Source organism: Medicago sativa, chromosome 4 (genome assembly GCF_051527215.1).
Source record: "Medicago sativa cultivar Bolivia chromosome 4, Bolivia_mono, whole genome shotgun sequence".
Taxonomy (NCBI): domain Eukaryota; kingdom Viridiplantae; phylum Streptophyta; class Magnoliopsida; order Fabales; family Fabaceae; genus Medicago; species Medicago sativa.
The window spans coordinates 37,051,599-37,068,565 of record NC_140752.1 but is presented as its reverse complement, the minus strand read 5'-3'; the positions used below and the strand labels follow the sequence as shown (position 1 = coordinate 37,068,565).

At 33.2% G+C, this 16,967-nt stretch overlaps 1 protein-coding gene across 1 annotated transcript in view; it reads left to right on the top strand.

Moving 5' to 3' along the window:
- The first annotated feature begins 3,849 nt into the window (after nt 1-3,849).
- The window catches only part of LOC146929134 (FBD-associated F-box protein At3g52670-like), a 37,624-nt gene continuing 24,506 nt past the window's right edge, over nt 3,850-16,967 (top strand). The window contains exons 1-3 of the mRNA XM_085707226.1: nt 3,850-4,125; nt 4,273-4,326; nt 4,522-4,659. Coding sequence (XP_085563352.1) covers nt 3,850-4,125; nt 4,273-4,326; nt 4,522-4,659 — 468 coding nt within the window. The remainder of the gene's footprint in view (nt 4,126-4,272; nt 4,327-4,521; nt 4,660-16,967) is intronic.

The following is a 16,967-nucleotide window of genomic DNA, read 5'->3' as shown; positions in this document are numbered from 1 at the left end:
TTTTGAAAAACAAATGTTTTGATATACTATTAAGTAATAATGTATTATATTAATGATAATTAAATAATAAATAATTTTTTTTGATTGAAAAATTTGAAGTAATGAAATATAGTCAATTTTTTTTTTGGATTAATAATAATAATTACATTATATTATATATATGATAATCAAATCTTTATCTTTTGATTAACTGTTAATTAATACTTTTTTAAGGGGAACTATTAGCTAATATTTTATTGATTAAGAAAGATGATAGTAAATTGTATATGATTAAGCCAAATTATATTATATTATATTATATTTAGGAATATTACATCTTTATCTTTTTTTGGTAGTGAATAATTTTTTTTTTTTGGTATTGACATCTTTATCTTTTGATTAACTCAAATTAAAGATATTATGCTATATTATATTTATGAATATTAAATCTTTACTCACAAAAATGTTATATTATATTTTTGAATAGTAAATATTTATCTTCCGATTTACTATTAAATAATAGTATTATATTAATTTCCTTATAAAAAAAGTATTATATTAATTATTATCTAATTACTAATCTGAACGAGACATGCTAAGTATTTGAATCATAATTCAACCTTCCAACACTAATTTTGATGGGACTAAAACTAGTGGATAACTAACATCTAAGACTATAATTTTTATGAAGACATTGAAAGCTAATTCCCTCATTTTCTAAGTGATTTTGACTGTTAAAAACATATTTTCAGGTAAAACTGTAGTACAAAAACAAATGTATAAGCATACCAAACAACCAAAATCAACAAACTATGACATTCAATTTGAAATTTAACATTACAATTCAACTAATCTCATAAAACAGAAATCAATAATGAAATTAAACATTATTATCATTCACTTATGATTAATTATATTAGTTTACACAATCTAAACATGAAACATTTTAAACATGAAACATTTTTATTCCAAAATCTATTATCCATGCATCATGAATCTAATGTTTTCCTCTTCTAATTTTAAACCCATGATCACAAAATTATATTTATAAGTTTATGCATGAGTGAATGAGGGAAAAGAGGAAACCCACCTCTAATCTTCTTTGAAGATGCTACTTCCATTGCTCATTGATTCTCCTTATTAAATCTCTAGCTTTCTGAGATCTTCCAAATTCTTTGAAACCCTAATTTCTTCTTCACTCTTCTCTCCATAATACTCCCTTGAATCTTCATTATCTCAGCCTCCTCAATCTTAGAATGAATTACCCAACTTTAATTCCTTGCATGTGGTATTTGATCAAGGAATTTAGAGGAATTGGTGAGGATGATGGTTTTATGGTGAAAGGATGAGAGAACCACGAAAGAGTAGGATGAGTGAAATTTTGGAATTCAGATTTTTTTTCTTTGGTAATTAGGTATGTATAAGTGATATTGGTGATTGTCCCATTTACTATTTTGCCCTCACTAAACATGGTAATTCACCCTGTTTGTTTTTCTTTTTATAGGTTTGGACCTGAAATGGTTGGGCTTACTAATTGTCTTAGTTCATTCTCTAATTTCTTCTCTAATTACAATATTTAGGATTTTTTTTTGATAAATTACCATATTTAGGATTAACAGTGCTATTGATATGAATTATTTAGCTAAGAAAGCTTGTGGGCTATTACACAAACCTATTTTTTTTCGCTATGTATAATATTAACAAAATATTACAATTATATTTCAGATATTAAAAAACTCATCCAAATAAAACCGTATTTAGTTGGACTAAATCGAATCTCGCGTGATTTTTATTTTGGACCACATACCTTAAAACAAATCCAAACTGCACCTCAAACACCCTTATTCACATATGATTACTCTGACCCATATTTTCTATCAATGTTATACAAATGAACAAATAAAATGAATGCACATAACTCAGACAGTAATGATAAGTTTGTATGTAAAATAATAAATTAGAATATTCCTCTAAAAATAAAAGATTAAATGAAAACCTTCTTTAGCATTATCCATATATATAAAATCGTTCCAACCTTTTAATTGTTACTAGGGCTTGGATTTTTTCCCTAGTCCCATCCTTTGTTGTTACTATCTTTCTTTTATATATTTTGGGTTTGGTTAGCTCCTTGCTATCAACCATTTGATTAAAAAAAAAATCGTTCCAAATTTGAGAAAATGAAAACGGTCTCAGTAAGTATTAAAATTCGCAATATCTTGAAATGATCAAATATAGTAGTTTCTTTTTGGTACAAAATAAAATTTAGTAGTTATTAAATTCTCATTATTTTTTATTTTTTTTGGATATCACATAATCATAATTCTATTTATACTATATCCAAAAAATAAAAATAATAAATGTTCGCACCATTTCATGAAAATTTCTATTTATTCCAATGGATACAACTTTTCAACTGGAAAATTATGACAGTTTGAATTTAAAATTTAGCCTACAAAAAATATCCAAAACAAAACCAAAGTCACATGACACGAATCCACAAGTGTACGGTTCTATATAATATAATATAATAGAATAAAATTATTACTAAAATTCCTAAAATAGACTATTTTCCAACACTTCAAATTTTTCTCTCAAAAAAATACATATTTATTATTTAATTATAAAAAATATAATATTACTTAATATTTAATCAAAACATTAGTTTTTCAAAGTAAACAATTAATGCTTCACTTGTATTTTAATATATTTTTTTTTCAATTTATGGAATATTTCTTTATTATTACGATATGGCATAACAAATGGTTTTTATTAATAATTTTCATAAAAAATTTGTTGAAAAATTTAATGTAATACACTGAATAATTTAATTGATTTAAAATGGTAAATATGATATATTCCTTAAAGTATCAGTCAATAGGAAAATTCCTAAAGGATATTACTAGAAAGTTATTTCTTTCCAATTAACACACAATGTATTTTGTGAACTTTTTAGCACAATGTATTTTGATTATAATTCATTAAGGTTATATCTAATAAAATTAACTATTTATTTACTACCTAGTGAAGAAAAACAAATTATATTATTGGGTTAAAACGTGACGTGGACGCACCATTTGGATCACATTGAACAAATATAAAAAGAATTCTGGGAAGTATGTTCTCAAATGTGGTGCACATGGTGCGTTCACGACATTGTTCCATTAGTCTAGTCAATATCCAAAGGATCAATCTTAAAAACTGTAGAAATGTCGGGGATTAAAAGTATAATACAATTTACTCTCTAATTGCTTTTTTGAAAATATTTGACCTCAGTTTATCAATGATAATTTTTCTTTTCTTATTGATTATATGTATATAGTGACATTACTTGATCTAGTTTGTTACACTTTTTTTAAGGATAAAAGATAGAGATATTCACATATCGTGTTTGTTCACGACATATTTTTTGTGGTAACCAAAAATAAATATCGTGTTTGTTACCCTTTTTTAATATTTGAATTCATTGTCATCCATTATCTTTTTTGAATGAAAAGGACAAAATCGGATGTATACAGGTTGTTATTTTTTTTTTGAGTTTGAGAAAACTAACTTCGTCATTATTTTGTTAAATTTATGGTGTTTCCGTCAGTTTTATCGCTACCTTGATATGCACTTAACAATTTCCCCAATATATATCATTAAATAGGTTTCCTCGCAAAGAAATCAGCTGCCAAAAATATTGAAAGGTCGCTCTTTCTCTCTAAACAAAGAAATAGGTCACCGACAATGGAACAATTTGAAATTCCACGATTGGATCGAAAACGCAAAACAGCGTCCTCTAGAGAATCTCCATGTCTCTAGTAATCTTCAGCTGATCATCTCGGGGCAAGTATTTTCATATTTCCAACACTTGTGGTCCTCAAACTGAGTATGATAAAGGTGGATGATAATATATCTGTTGATCTTCCCTCGCTTAAGACCCTTTATTTGGATCATGTTCGTTTCAAGAATAAGGAGAATTTCGGCAAGCTTCTTTCTGGGTGTCCCGTTTTAGAGGATTTGCATACTCGCATTCACTATACCGAACAAGACAAGGGTGTTAGTACAAGAGGCTTTGAAACCTTGTCTAAATTGACCAAAGCCAATATCCGTGCATTTGATGTTTCATTTAAAGCAATTCACGAAGTTCAGTTTTTAACCGTTGCGGTAATGGACGTAGAATTGCATAAAATTGCTGTCAAATACTGTTGATGCGACCACAATTATGTTGCTGAGAATAAACTTTTTCTTATGTTGTTATTTGATTTAATTTTTATCTGTAACTTGTTTTTGATTTAGAAACTTTAATTGTAGATGAAGAGGAGGCTTACTCAACCAAAGATCAATTCCTGTGATATTGGCTATCATGTATTTCAAAACTTAATCAACCTTCATTTATACTTTTCTTTCTTTCATCATTGTGATGATATAGTGGAGGTGCTCCAATATTGCCCAAATTTACAAACAATTTCTATTGATAAGGTTTGTTGTGTTTTTTGGATTGATTATCTTTCTTTTTCTTGGTGTAAATTTTGTGAATCTTATTTTGTATATGTTTTGCAGATAGGATTCAACAAAGATTTGTTCATAAACAGGAAATACCCAAAGTCTATTCCTAAATGCATTTCGTCTCACCTCAGATCATGTACTATTAACTACGAAGGCTTTGGAGGTGAATTACAAAATGCGCAACTTTTACGGGTCATGAAGATCAACATCAGTCATTTCTTAAATCACAAGGCAAATCAACATTCTTTAGAAGAATTATCCTTGTGTCCTAGGATGATGTCTCCCAAATGTAAACTTTCAATTCGTTTCCTTGTTTCTTGATATTTTGTGGTTTCCATTAGTTTGAAGGACATGGTAGTTCCTCATACAAATGAACATAAGGAAATTTATTAGCTACCCATGCATATATCTTCTCTTACATATTAACTAATGTTTAACAACTTTGCACTCTCGTTTGTTATGCAACTCTTCCCTCACTAATTATGCTTGATAGAATTATTTGTAAGCAATATAGTTGTCAAATAAATTAAGATTGCTCACAAATATCAATATCCTTTTCATTAAGATTGGTTAATAATGTTACTGAACTTATACTACAAAGTTACTAAACTACTAACTTTTGACTTCAACAATGAAAAAGTTATGAACTATCTCTTTAATGCATTCTACAAATGACACAGCATGTACGTCTAGAAATATATTTTAGAATAGTTTAATAATGTTGCCTCAGCCCTCAGGTATTCCCATTGTCGTGCAATTGCAAGATATGGCTACAATAATTCAAAGATGAAGTTGAAGTTGAAGTGGTTCCTTCAAGTCTTGATTCACTCTTGAATGATTTGTATTTGGGATCTATAAATCAAGTAATTTTTGAAATCCTTGATCAAAAGAAGAGAGAGGTACAATATAGACGGTTCTTGGCACTATACCATATCTCATTACAAAATAGAAGAAGTAGCAAGACAAATTTCCTCTCTAGTATGAGAAAATATGAATCTAACAAAAGGAGATCCAAAAGTAACACATAGGGGAGAGTTAAACCATGTGATTTTTTATAGTGGAAAATAACAGATGATGAATCATGGCTTGACATTTTCAAACAGATTTCCCTTCAGCAAACTGTGCACTGGGATATAAAATTGATGCTCTAATAACAGATTAAAGTTATATCTAATGTTAAAAAAATAGTTTTGATATCAAGAAGATCAAGATCACCTTTCCAGGAGAAAGAGAAAGCACCAGAGAGAGAGATACATAGAGTAGCAAAACAGGTAACACATAACATACAAGAGTGGAACAATGCAATATTTGAAACCAGTTAAAGATAAATTAAATGTAAGTTAAAATAATGCTAGCTAATATGTTTGAGGAGATAATCCTATGTCCTTCAAACAAGAAATATTAAGGAACTAGGTAAAAGTAATTGAAAGTTCACATTTGGGACAAATTTTTGGACAAGATGTTAATTCTTCTAGGGCATCCCAGATGAAAATATATGTTGGGAATTGAATTTCATCCACAAAGTCGTCATAGAAGAATTTGGGAGGTGAGAAAAAAATGTACTTATTAACATGAAAATTTGGGTGTTTCCAATTTCTGAAAATAGGAATTTAGACTTCAATAATAACCCGTATAACAACTGTGATAGTAAACAAATTGTTTTCTAATTTTGTACCTTAGATGCAAGAATCAAACAACAACTTTATCTATCCAGAAATGGTCTTTCTTGACTCTCATTCCCCAACCTTCCTAAATAAATTGTGAAAGTTAAAGGAACTTGTTTGAATAAATAATTGATAATTCATAATATATCTAGTAAATATACATGCTTTATTTCATTTTCTTTGCAGGTGGAGAATAAAAGTTAAAACAATAAAATACTTGGAACTAAAAGTGGATTGGATTGAAGTTTTTTTTTTTGACACAGCCAGGCTTAAGCTATCAACTATGCTTTTCTGCCCTATAATATGTAGGAACTAATGATGAAAATACAAATCACTTTAGTTTACAAATTACAAAACTCTACCTACCACATGGGTTCAACTTCAACTAGCAATTAGAGACATGAAAGAAAGCACAACAAGAAAATTACACAAAATGTAATGAAAGCATTACTAAACTATCTGTTGTCTTCGTATTCTCTTTGGCTCTTTTCATTGGTAACCAAGAACACATATAAGGCAGCACCAGGTATTGTATGATAACAATTGGAAAACCACAAGATTCTTAATGCAAACATATACCAGTAACAAGCGGTGTGTTGGGCAGCTGTAACACCCATACTAGACGTATCTAGAAAGTCTAGCATGTGCGTTAGTTTAGTATTGGATACATTAAAAATTTACAACATTAAAACTTCGAATGAATAATTTTATACAACAAATGTGTTTGTACAACATAAATACTACTCAACTCTTAATAAATATACTATATGCAACCTTGAATACCCATACATCCTGCAGCGGTACAAACGAACACTTGTCGCATCATCCATTCGGCTACTAGCTTGCTAACCAACCTGATATCTGAAACAAAATAAGGATTGGGATGAGACATAATGTCTCAGTGAGTTCCACCTAATCCTAGGCTATAGGCAACCATGGGGGAAAACCTACGGTCACCACGTGTCTAATTTACAACCTGACGGTTGATTATACGTGTGTGGGGACTGGCATGCTTAGACGGTGGTGCATACTAGGGCCGTCATATTTCATCTTACTTGTTATGGGCTTACTATCATACATGCCATGATGGTCAAGGGAACCTAAGACCACTATGCCAAGATATGGTAAACGCATCGAGGTCTTCGAGTAACATATTCATGACACCATCCTAAGCCGGACGATTAGGGAAACCTAAGAACGTCATCGGCTTCACATTCTTTACTTGTCCTAATCATAACTTGTACTTAACATAAACATACATGATTATAAACATATCATACATAATCGCGTCTAAGTTCATTATTCATTATGTTAGCGTTGAACAAACATTATTATCTTGGTTCATTTTACGGATAGTCCCGGGTGGAGTAACCCCGAGAACAATCCCATACATGACCGATGTACGTACATCGGACTCCCTCGGTGTCGTGCGGGTCCCTTGCGGCTTAAACCGTTCCCCTTAGGTCGAGAACCTCCCGTATCCCCCTAGCGTGGATAACAAGAGACACGAGCACCTACGTCTTGCTTATTTCAGTGACATGCGGGTCCCTTACGGCTTGAATCGTTCCCCTTAGATCGAGAACCTCTTGTATCCCCCTGATGTGGATAGCAAGAGACATGCCACCTACTTATATTTGTCTTGGTCTTGTCGTATACATAAATTAAACATGTACATACTTGATCGTTTACCTCGGAACCTTAATCGAACCGATTAGTGGTAAACTCTTACTTGTTCATATACATACCTAATCATGGTGTAGTAATTGACTAATCAACCCACACTTATCATGCTTACTTACTTATTCTTGTTCATGTGCGAATATATAATTCGCATCCTATCATTCTAGGAATTCATACTAACTTGCTAGTTCTCGACGACTATGTCGAGGTTTTAGTTTTCCTTTGCTTAATGATTTGCATGCTACCCGATTCAAACATAAAATTCTCATTTACCATGCTTCACCATACTTGTCACATACTCATTTCATTATAAAGAAATCTCCTTTCAAAGTTTAACAATTAGGATCTTGGTTTGAGGGGTTTATTTCTCTTAAAAAGACTGCACAAGAAAAACCGCTCGCGAAATGCCGAAACGACCTGAGGCGAACAAAACAATGGGTTCCCCCACTGTGTTTCTCGCCTAGGCGAGTAAAATTACTGGGGAGGCGAGCTCTTACTCGCCATGGCGAGTTGGGGGCGAGCAGGACCCCCTGTTCGACCTTCTAGCTCGCCTTGCGAGTAGTTTACTCGCCGTGGCGAGCTGTGACAGTCCAGCAACTTCAAAATTGATATTTTTGACTTAAAAACCTCAAACCAAGCATCTCCAAGTGCTATATGACCCTTAGGATCATTAGAAACCTATAAAAACAGTCATGGAACAAGTACATACAAGTATAGCAAGCATGGCAAGAAAAGGGGCAACTAACTTACACTTAAAAATCCTAGAATTCATATAGTTTTCTTACTTGAATGAAACACATAAACCAAGGGTGGTAAGCTATCTAAGGAACTCACCTAATGATTTGCATTTGATCCCCAAGCTTACAAGCATCAATCACCACTTTCCATCTTCCAACCCTAGCTTTATCCTTTTACTCCCTTTGTTCAAACCACTTCCATTTTGATAATCCTTCTTGCAAACTAAGACACCTTTGTTCTTGACCATAGAAAAACCATTCTTAAATCAAACTTGAAGCCATAACCTAACCAACTCAAGCTTCCACTTATCCAATAATAAACCCTAGCTCCTTGATTCAATCAACCACCAAAACCTCTAATCAATCCATAGTTGTTCCTTGCTTACTAAGTTGCTAGCATCCTTGCTTGACTCCTCTTCTTAAACAAACTTGGAGGAATTGATGATTTGAAGAGAAAAGGGGAAATGAGTTTCTAGAAAGATGAAAAAGATATTCAAACCAAAACCCATGAAGCATAATCAACATAAGCTCCCAACCAACAATCTAAATCCCTATCTTCTAGTTCAAGACCAAACCCTAGGTTGAATCTTTTCAGGAGAGGAGGAATAGAGAGGGATAAAACAAAATCTAAGTCTTATTAAACTCAAAAGATCATGAGGGAACTTAACTTAGAAGCTTGCCATGAAAGGAAGAAACTTTGGAAAGATTTGTGGAAGGAAGGAGGAAAGAATGGCGTGAGAATGAAGAGAGAAGGAGGAGAGAAAGTTTTGCCAAGCTTAGAGAGAGAAATAATGAGTGAAATGAGATATTTTTGGCCCCAAATTAATTAAATACTCACTTGACATGAAATTACCAAAATACCCCTTGTCTTAAGCGTTTTAAATACGACTCTGAGGCTTAGCCTGTATCTGACTGTCATCACTTAAAAAATATTCTCCATAAACTTACTTTCCTTTTTATTAATCTTATGGCGCGATCGACGGTAATATTCCGACACTGACAGGCGGGATATTACATTCTACCCCCTTTGAAAAATTTCGTCCTCGAAATTTAGAGATTACTTAACATGTAACGAGTTCAATCATAACATCTTAAAATAATCTTTGCTTCGTCGGAACCATCTTCTCATAGTCTTAACTTAACTTAAACATCATGAGCCAAAACTCATTCTTACGGCATATTGTACCATATATCTCAGATCCATATCTCACCTGCTCATGGTAAAACATTTATATGGGTAGCTTATCACTATCTGGAACACTCAGGATTTGCCTTTCAACTGGAGTCTAACTAGAATCCAGGTTTGCCATGCAGTGCTCAATTGCATCAAAATATCTTATTGTGTAAACACTTAGCTCATACATACTTTTCCTTATATAACTTGATGCACTTATCTCTTACCTACATTACTTACTATACGATTCTACGAATCCTCTTTCATAGCCTTAAGAAAAATCTTCCGATCTTATTATGATTTCATGCACTAGGAACCATCGGTAACTCATATATCTTGACATGGAGAAGCAAATTTAAATTTTACCATGAAACTTGTCGTCTATAGACCAATCTTTGGTTCACATGCTCTTAAATTTTCCGATTTAATATGCTTACACTTGAACATTCTTATCATAAACTTGTACGCCTCATAATTTTTTTTGAAGAACACGGTTGTCCGCTTCGTCAAACTTTACCTTTCATGGTCTTCTACATACTCTCAGGTGTCACATAATGTTAGATAATAATGATACTTGTTCTATATCTTTATTCTAAGAAACCTTATAAAGATTGGTATACGGATCCTTGGAATGAATATATGTATATCCTTTTTAAAAGAAACATTTTTAAAACCACACCGATAATGGTACTGCCGAACCACAGGACGAGTTTCTATATTTTGAAAAGAATTGAATCTCACCCTAAGCTCACCAATGACGAGTTGGTCCGGTAGTCTGCACACCTTAAGTGAACTTACTCACTTACGACGTGTGTCATTGATTTCAAAAATGAAAATATCATGTTGTTTAGAATCATTCATTTCCAAGTCCCTTAATACCCATCTTAACTTTTAAAAGTTATAAAATCTTGGTTTAACATTGTTCTAACAAGTATCGTTATCATTTAACCTTTGTGGCATCGAAGAGTACGAATCTCATCTTGCTTAGCTCATAAATCATTTCTCTTTTCTTGACAAAACTCTTAAACTTTTGGAAGTGGACTCCTTTCTATTCCTTCTTAACTTATGTGTATGCCTCCGACACGCAATTCTGCATAACTTAATCCATGTAGGATCCTTGATTCACATAGCAACATTTAGCTCCCTTATTTCTAGAATACTGAACTTCCATCTTATCCATCACAGACTGTATAAGTCTTATTACTTAACACCTCAAGAACCTTTCGCTTGCCTCATGATACTTCTCATGAAGCTTCTTTACTGTTAACAACTTTACCGATTTACTTCCGTTGCGCTATTCTGATTCCCACCGGTTGTCTTTAACAAATACTCAAAATCATAGAGGCGAGTGAAATTTCACGTTCTTTTTCTTACACTTTATCAGCTTCTTGGACTCCTCTAAATACCATTCATGTGGCATCCAATGTCGCAACTTGCTTTCCATAAGGCCTTGTTAAATATAATCTCATGATAGACTCACCGTATCCTCATAACACTTCCTTATGGTTGAACTTTACATACTTAACTTTTATTCCTCAGCAAATCTCAAATTCCCATAGCATGCTTATATTGCACTTCGTCCATACCTTTCATGAACATCCTACTTGCATCTTCGTCTCTCGCATGCTATGCTTTGCTTAATCTTACTAATGCTAACTCATTAATTTTTCTTCTTGGAGAAACTTCATAAAATTTGCACACAGATCATTGGTGTTGATGTTTCTTTATTATATATATAAAATATTGAATTTTGGATCTCAGTCGTTACCATAAAATTCATGAAACGAGTTGATAACACAAAAATGCCATCAAATCTTGTTCCGAGTGTTCAAATTATTTTTCATGTGTTGTAACCGATCGGTACCTACAAAACTTCCATTTAAAAAATTTATGAACACCAATTCCAATCATCCATATGCATATATCTTTTCTAAAATCTTATAAATTTCACAAATATTGAAATTTGTCATGATAACGAGCCTTAGTAAATTAATTAAGCAAATCATAGATTCGAGGGGTAATTAATACTCCACAAAACCTGAGAATCCTGTGATCAAACATAACTCTTAACCACTTTAACTTCTTATTTCATGTCTTCACGTCCAATCATATACCGGGACCTCTATATTTCTTTAATCTTAATTCTTCTTTGACCCTTGACATATTAATTTCCAAAGTTACCTTAACCGTATTGATTTTTTTTATTTTTTTTTGTTAATAGTTGTTCATGCCTTTTTCCTTTGAAAATCTTAGGATGTGATATGCGTTCATTACTTGATGTCATAAAAAGGTTTTCGTTGCATAATAAGATTGTGAAGACAACTCCCCATTAGCTACTATAGATCCTAGGAACGAATTGACAATTTTTTGAAAACTCAAATTTCGCTCCAGGTTCACTATTGGCGAGTTCCTTCAGCTCAATTTTCCTAAAACATTATTCACATAAAAATTTCTATTTCTCAAGTAATCCAATGCATATCATTCATTCCTATCATCGTAAAATATTCTACAATATATGCACGGCAATCATCAACCTATTGCAATACAATTCTTGGCACGTCGGAAATCAATACCTTAATCTTGATAACCCAAAATTTTCACTTGAATCATTAACGTCCTTCACATATTACTATTCCTGAGAGCCTGTTGTTTCCGTCAACATATGTCAACTTCTCACTATCTTGTAGCCTTGTTCTGACATTCTAGAATATCATAAACCTGTTCCAACAACAACTCTTACCGAATCTTTCGGTCATGATTAGTTATATATCCAACTTCTTCACTTACGTTTACACGAAGTATCTCTAACATCTTACCCAACATTGTCGGAACGTTCCTTACTACATACCTTACATTTCCGGAGGATTCACACTTCTACTTGCTTTGTTCACCGGCCACCTTTTGGCACGATCAAACTTCTTCATCACATACTTCGCTCCTCCTGGGTCCTATTCAGCTCTAAGGCATCCATTCCAATCGTTAAATGCTAAATTGAGTTGATCAGGCTCAACTAACATCAACAAATAGAACATTTACCCGGAACCCAATGGTCCCACTTCCTTAGTTGTAACTTAATGACCCAAGGCACGGTCTGAATCGACCTGCTCTGATACCAAATGTAACACCCATACTAGACGTATCTAGAAAGTCTAGCATGTGCGTTAGTTTAGTATTGGATACATTAAAAATTTACAACATTAAAACTTCGAATGAATAATTTTATACAACAAATGTGTTTGTACAACATAAATACTACTCAACTCTTAATAAATATACTATATGCAACCTTGAATACCCATACATCCTGCAGCGGTACAAACGAACACTTGTAGCATCATCCATTCGGCTACTAGCTTTCTAACCAACCTGATATCTGAAACAAAATAAGGATTGGGATGAGACATAATGTCTCAGTGAGTTCCTCCTAATCCTAGGCTATAGACAACCATGGGGGAAAACCTACGGTCACCACATGTCTAATTTACAACCTGACGGTTGATTATACGTGTGTGGGGACTGGCATGCTTAGACGGTGGTGCATACTAGGGCCGTCATATTTCATCTTACTTGTTATGGGCTTACTATCATACATGTCATGATGGTCAAGGGAACCTAAGACCACTATGCCAAGATACGGTAAACGCATCGAGGTCTTCGAGTAACATATTCATGACACCATCCTAAGCCGGACGATTAGGGAAACCTAAGAACGTCATCGGCTTCACATTCTTTACTTGTCCTAATCATAACTTGTACTTAACATAAACATACATGATCATAAACATATCATACATAATCGCGTCTAAGTTCATTATTCATTATGTTAGCGTTGAACAAACATTATTATCTTGGTTCATTTTACGGATAGTCCCGGGTGGAGTAACCCCGAGAACAATCCCATACATGACCGATGTACGTACATCGGACTCCCTCGGTGTCGTGCGGGTCCCTTGCGGCTTAAACCGTTCCCCTTAGGTCGAGAACCTCCCGTATCCCCCTAGCGTGGATAACAAGAGACACGAGCACCTACGTCTTGCTTATTTCAGTGACATGCGGGTCCCTTACGGCTTGAATCGTTCCCCTTAGATCGAGAACCTCTTGTATCCCCCTGATGTGGATAGCAAGAGACATGCCACCTACTTATATTTGTCTTGGTCTTGTCGTATACATAAATTAAACATGTACATACTTGATCGTTTACCTCGGAACCTTAATCGAACCGATTAGTGGTAAACTCTTACTTGTTCATATACATACCTAATCATGGTGGAGTGATTGACTAATCAACCCACACTTATCATGCTTACTAACTTATTCTTGTTCATGTGCGAATATATAATTCGCATCCCATCATTCTAGGAATTCATACTAACTTGCTAGTTCTCGACGACTATGTCGAGGTTTTAGTTTTCCTTTGCTTAATGATTTGCTTGCTACCCGATTCAAACATAAAATTCTCATTTACCATGCTTCACCATACTTGTCACATACTCATTTCATTATAAAGAAATCTCCTTTCAAAGTTTAACAATTAGGATCTTGGTTTGAGGGGTTTATTTCTCTTAAAAAGACTGCACAAGAAAAACCGCTCGCGAAATGCCGAAACGACCTGAGGCGAACAAAACAATGGGTTCCCCCACTGTGTTGCTCGCCTAGGCGAGTAAAATTACTGGGGAGGCGAGCTCTTACTCGCCATGGCGAGTTGGGGGCGAGCAGGACCCCCTGTCCGACCTTCTAGCTCGCCTTGCGAGTAGTTTACTCGCCGTGGCGAGCTGTGACAGTCCAGCAACTTCAAAATTGATATTTTTGACTTAAAAACCTCAAACCAAGCATCTCCAAGTGCTATATGACCCTTAGGATCATTAGAAACCTATAAACACAGTCATGGAACAAGTACATACAAGTATAGCAAGCATGGCAAGAAAAGGGGCAACTAACTTACACTTAAAAATCCTAGAATTCATATAGTTTTCTTACTTGAATGAAACAAATAAACCAAGGGTGGTAAGCTATCTAAGGAACTCACCTAATGATTTGCATTTGATCCCCAAGCTTACAAGCATCAATCACCACTTTCCATCTTCCAACCCTAGCTTGATCCTTTTACTCCCTTTGTTCAAACCACTTCCATTTTGATAATCCTTCTTGCAAACTAAGACACCTTTGTTCTTGACCATAGAAAAACCATTCTTAACTCAAACTTGAAGCCATAACCTAACCAACTCAAGCTTCCACTTATCCAATAATAAACCCTAGATCCTTGATTCAATCAACCACCAAAACCTCTAATCAATCCATAGTTGTTCCTTGCTTACTAAGTTGCTAGCATCCTTGCTTGACTCCTCTTCTTAAACAAACTTGGAGGAATTGATGATTTGAAGAGAAAAGGGGAAATGAGTTTCTAGAAAGATGAAAAAGATAGTCAAACCAAAACCCATGAAGCATAATCAACATAAGCTCCCAACCAACAATCTAAATCCCCATCTTCTAGTTCAAGACCAAACCCTAGGTTGAATCTTTTCTTGAGAGGAGGAATAGAGAGGGATAAAACAAAATCTAAGTCTTATTAAACTCAAAAGATCATGAGGGAACTTAACTTAGAAGCTTGCCATGAAAGGAAGAAGCTTTGGAAAGATTTGTGGAAGGAAGGAGGAAAGAATGGCGTGAGAATGAAGAGAGAAGGAGGAGACAAAGTTTTGCCAAGCTTAGAGAGAGAAAGAATGAGTGAAATGAGATATTTTTGGCCCTAAATTAATTAAATACTCCCTTGACATGAAATTACCAAAATACCCCTTGTCTTAAGCGTTTTAAATACGACTCTGAGGCTTAGCCCGTATCTAACTGTCATCACTTAAAAAATATTCTCCATAAACTTACTTTCCTTTTTATTAATCTTATGGCGCGATCGACGGTAATATTCCGACACTGACAGGCGGGATATTACAGCAGCTCAGTTGTTTTGAACAAAGGGGTAAGGAGTTGGAGGTCCCGGCTTTAACGTTTTTCTTTCAAAATAAAAAACTAATATACGAGTAACAAGCAGAATCAAACAACTCCACAAGGTGACTTTTGAGTTACACAAGTGCTTAAATTTGTGTACCCATACACAAATGCTCATTTTACCATTGATTCAAGAGTTTAAAAATCCAATGGCTTAGATTTAAGAATGTCAACTTAGTAGTGAACTAGTGAATCTTCAAGGAAATAAAAGTTGCACTTATATATACATAAAAAAAAATCATGAATTAAAAAAAATAGTTAAATTAAAATAATTAGCTTATATTTGATTGGTGTTAGTGTCAAACTCTATTTTTTCACAGATTAATGATTAAATAATTTTATTTTCAAAAAAATAATTCAATGCTTAAAAACATTATTTTAAATCAACTAATAGATATAAAAAATTAATTTGTTTTTTTTTTACGAATTCATTTCTTTTACAAAACTATTGTTAATTTTCTTCTTCTTTTTCTTTACATAAATTTTCTTCTTCTTAATAAGTGCTACATCTTCCTTATAAATTGTTCTCTAAGAAATAAAAAAAGTAAATTTATATGTAACAAAGTTCACCCCAAAATTAATGAATACATATCAAAGTTCGCCCGTGAGGTTTATTATGAATATGCACATTTATAAAAAAGAAAAAGAAAAAAGAATACATAACAAAAAATGTATCATTGATTAAGAAGGAAAAATATTATAATTTTTCTATCCAGAAAATTAATAATTGAAACAATAGTTTAATGTGTAGCATTGGAAGGAAAAAAAAGAGAGGAAAGAGTACTGCTACTTACAACTTTAACGGTTCAGATTTAAAATAATGACATTTAATTTTGAATAAATTTTATAATGGTTTAATGTTTTAATGTTATGTGTGTCACTAGAAGAAATAAAAAAAGGAAAGGAAAGGAGTAAGAAGTACATTGAATTGCTCTAACAAAATCTGGTTCATTGAATTTTAATACTATAGACCTATGGCTAATAATGCATTTGTGTATGGGTACACAAATTTATCAATTTGTGTACCCTAAAAGCCACCACGATGATAATTACTGCAAGAAATAAAACTTGGAACAATTCTAACTTTTCATGCAACAGAGCAAAATAAATTTAAAAGCATCCAGAGTCCAGACCGAATCGTAGTCCACTTTAGAAGAGATTGTACTAATACCATTATCACAGTTTAATTTGTATGAAAAGACCAAGCCTATAAGATTAAATGATATGAAGAAAAACTAATGATCA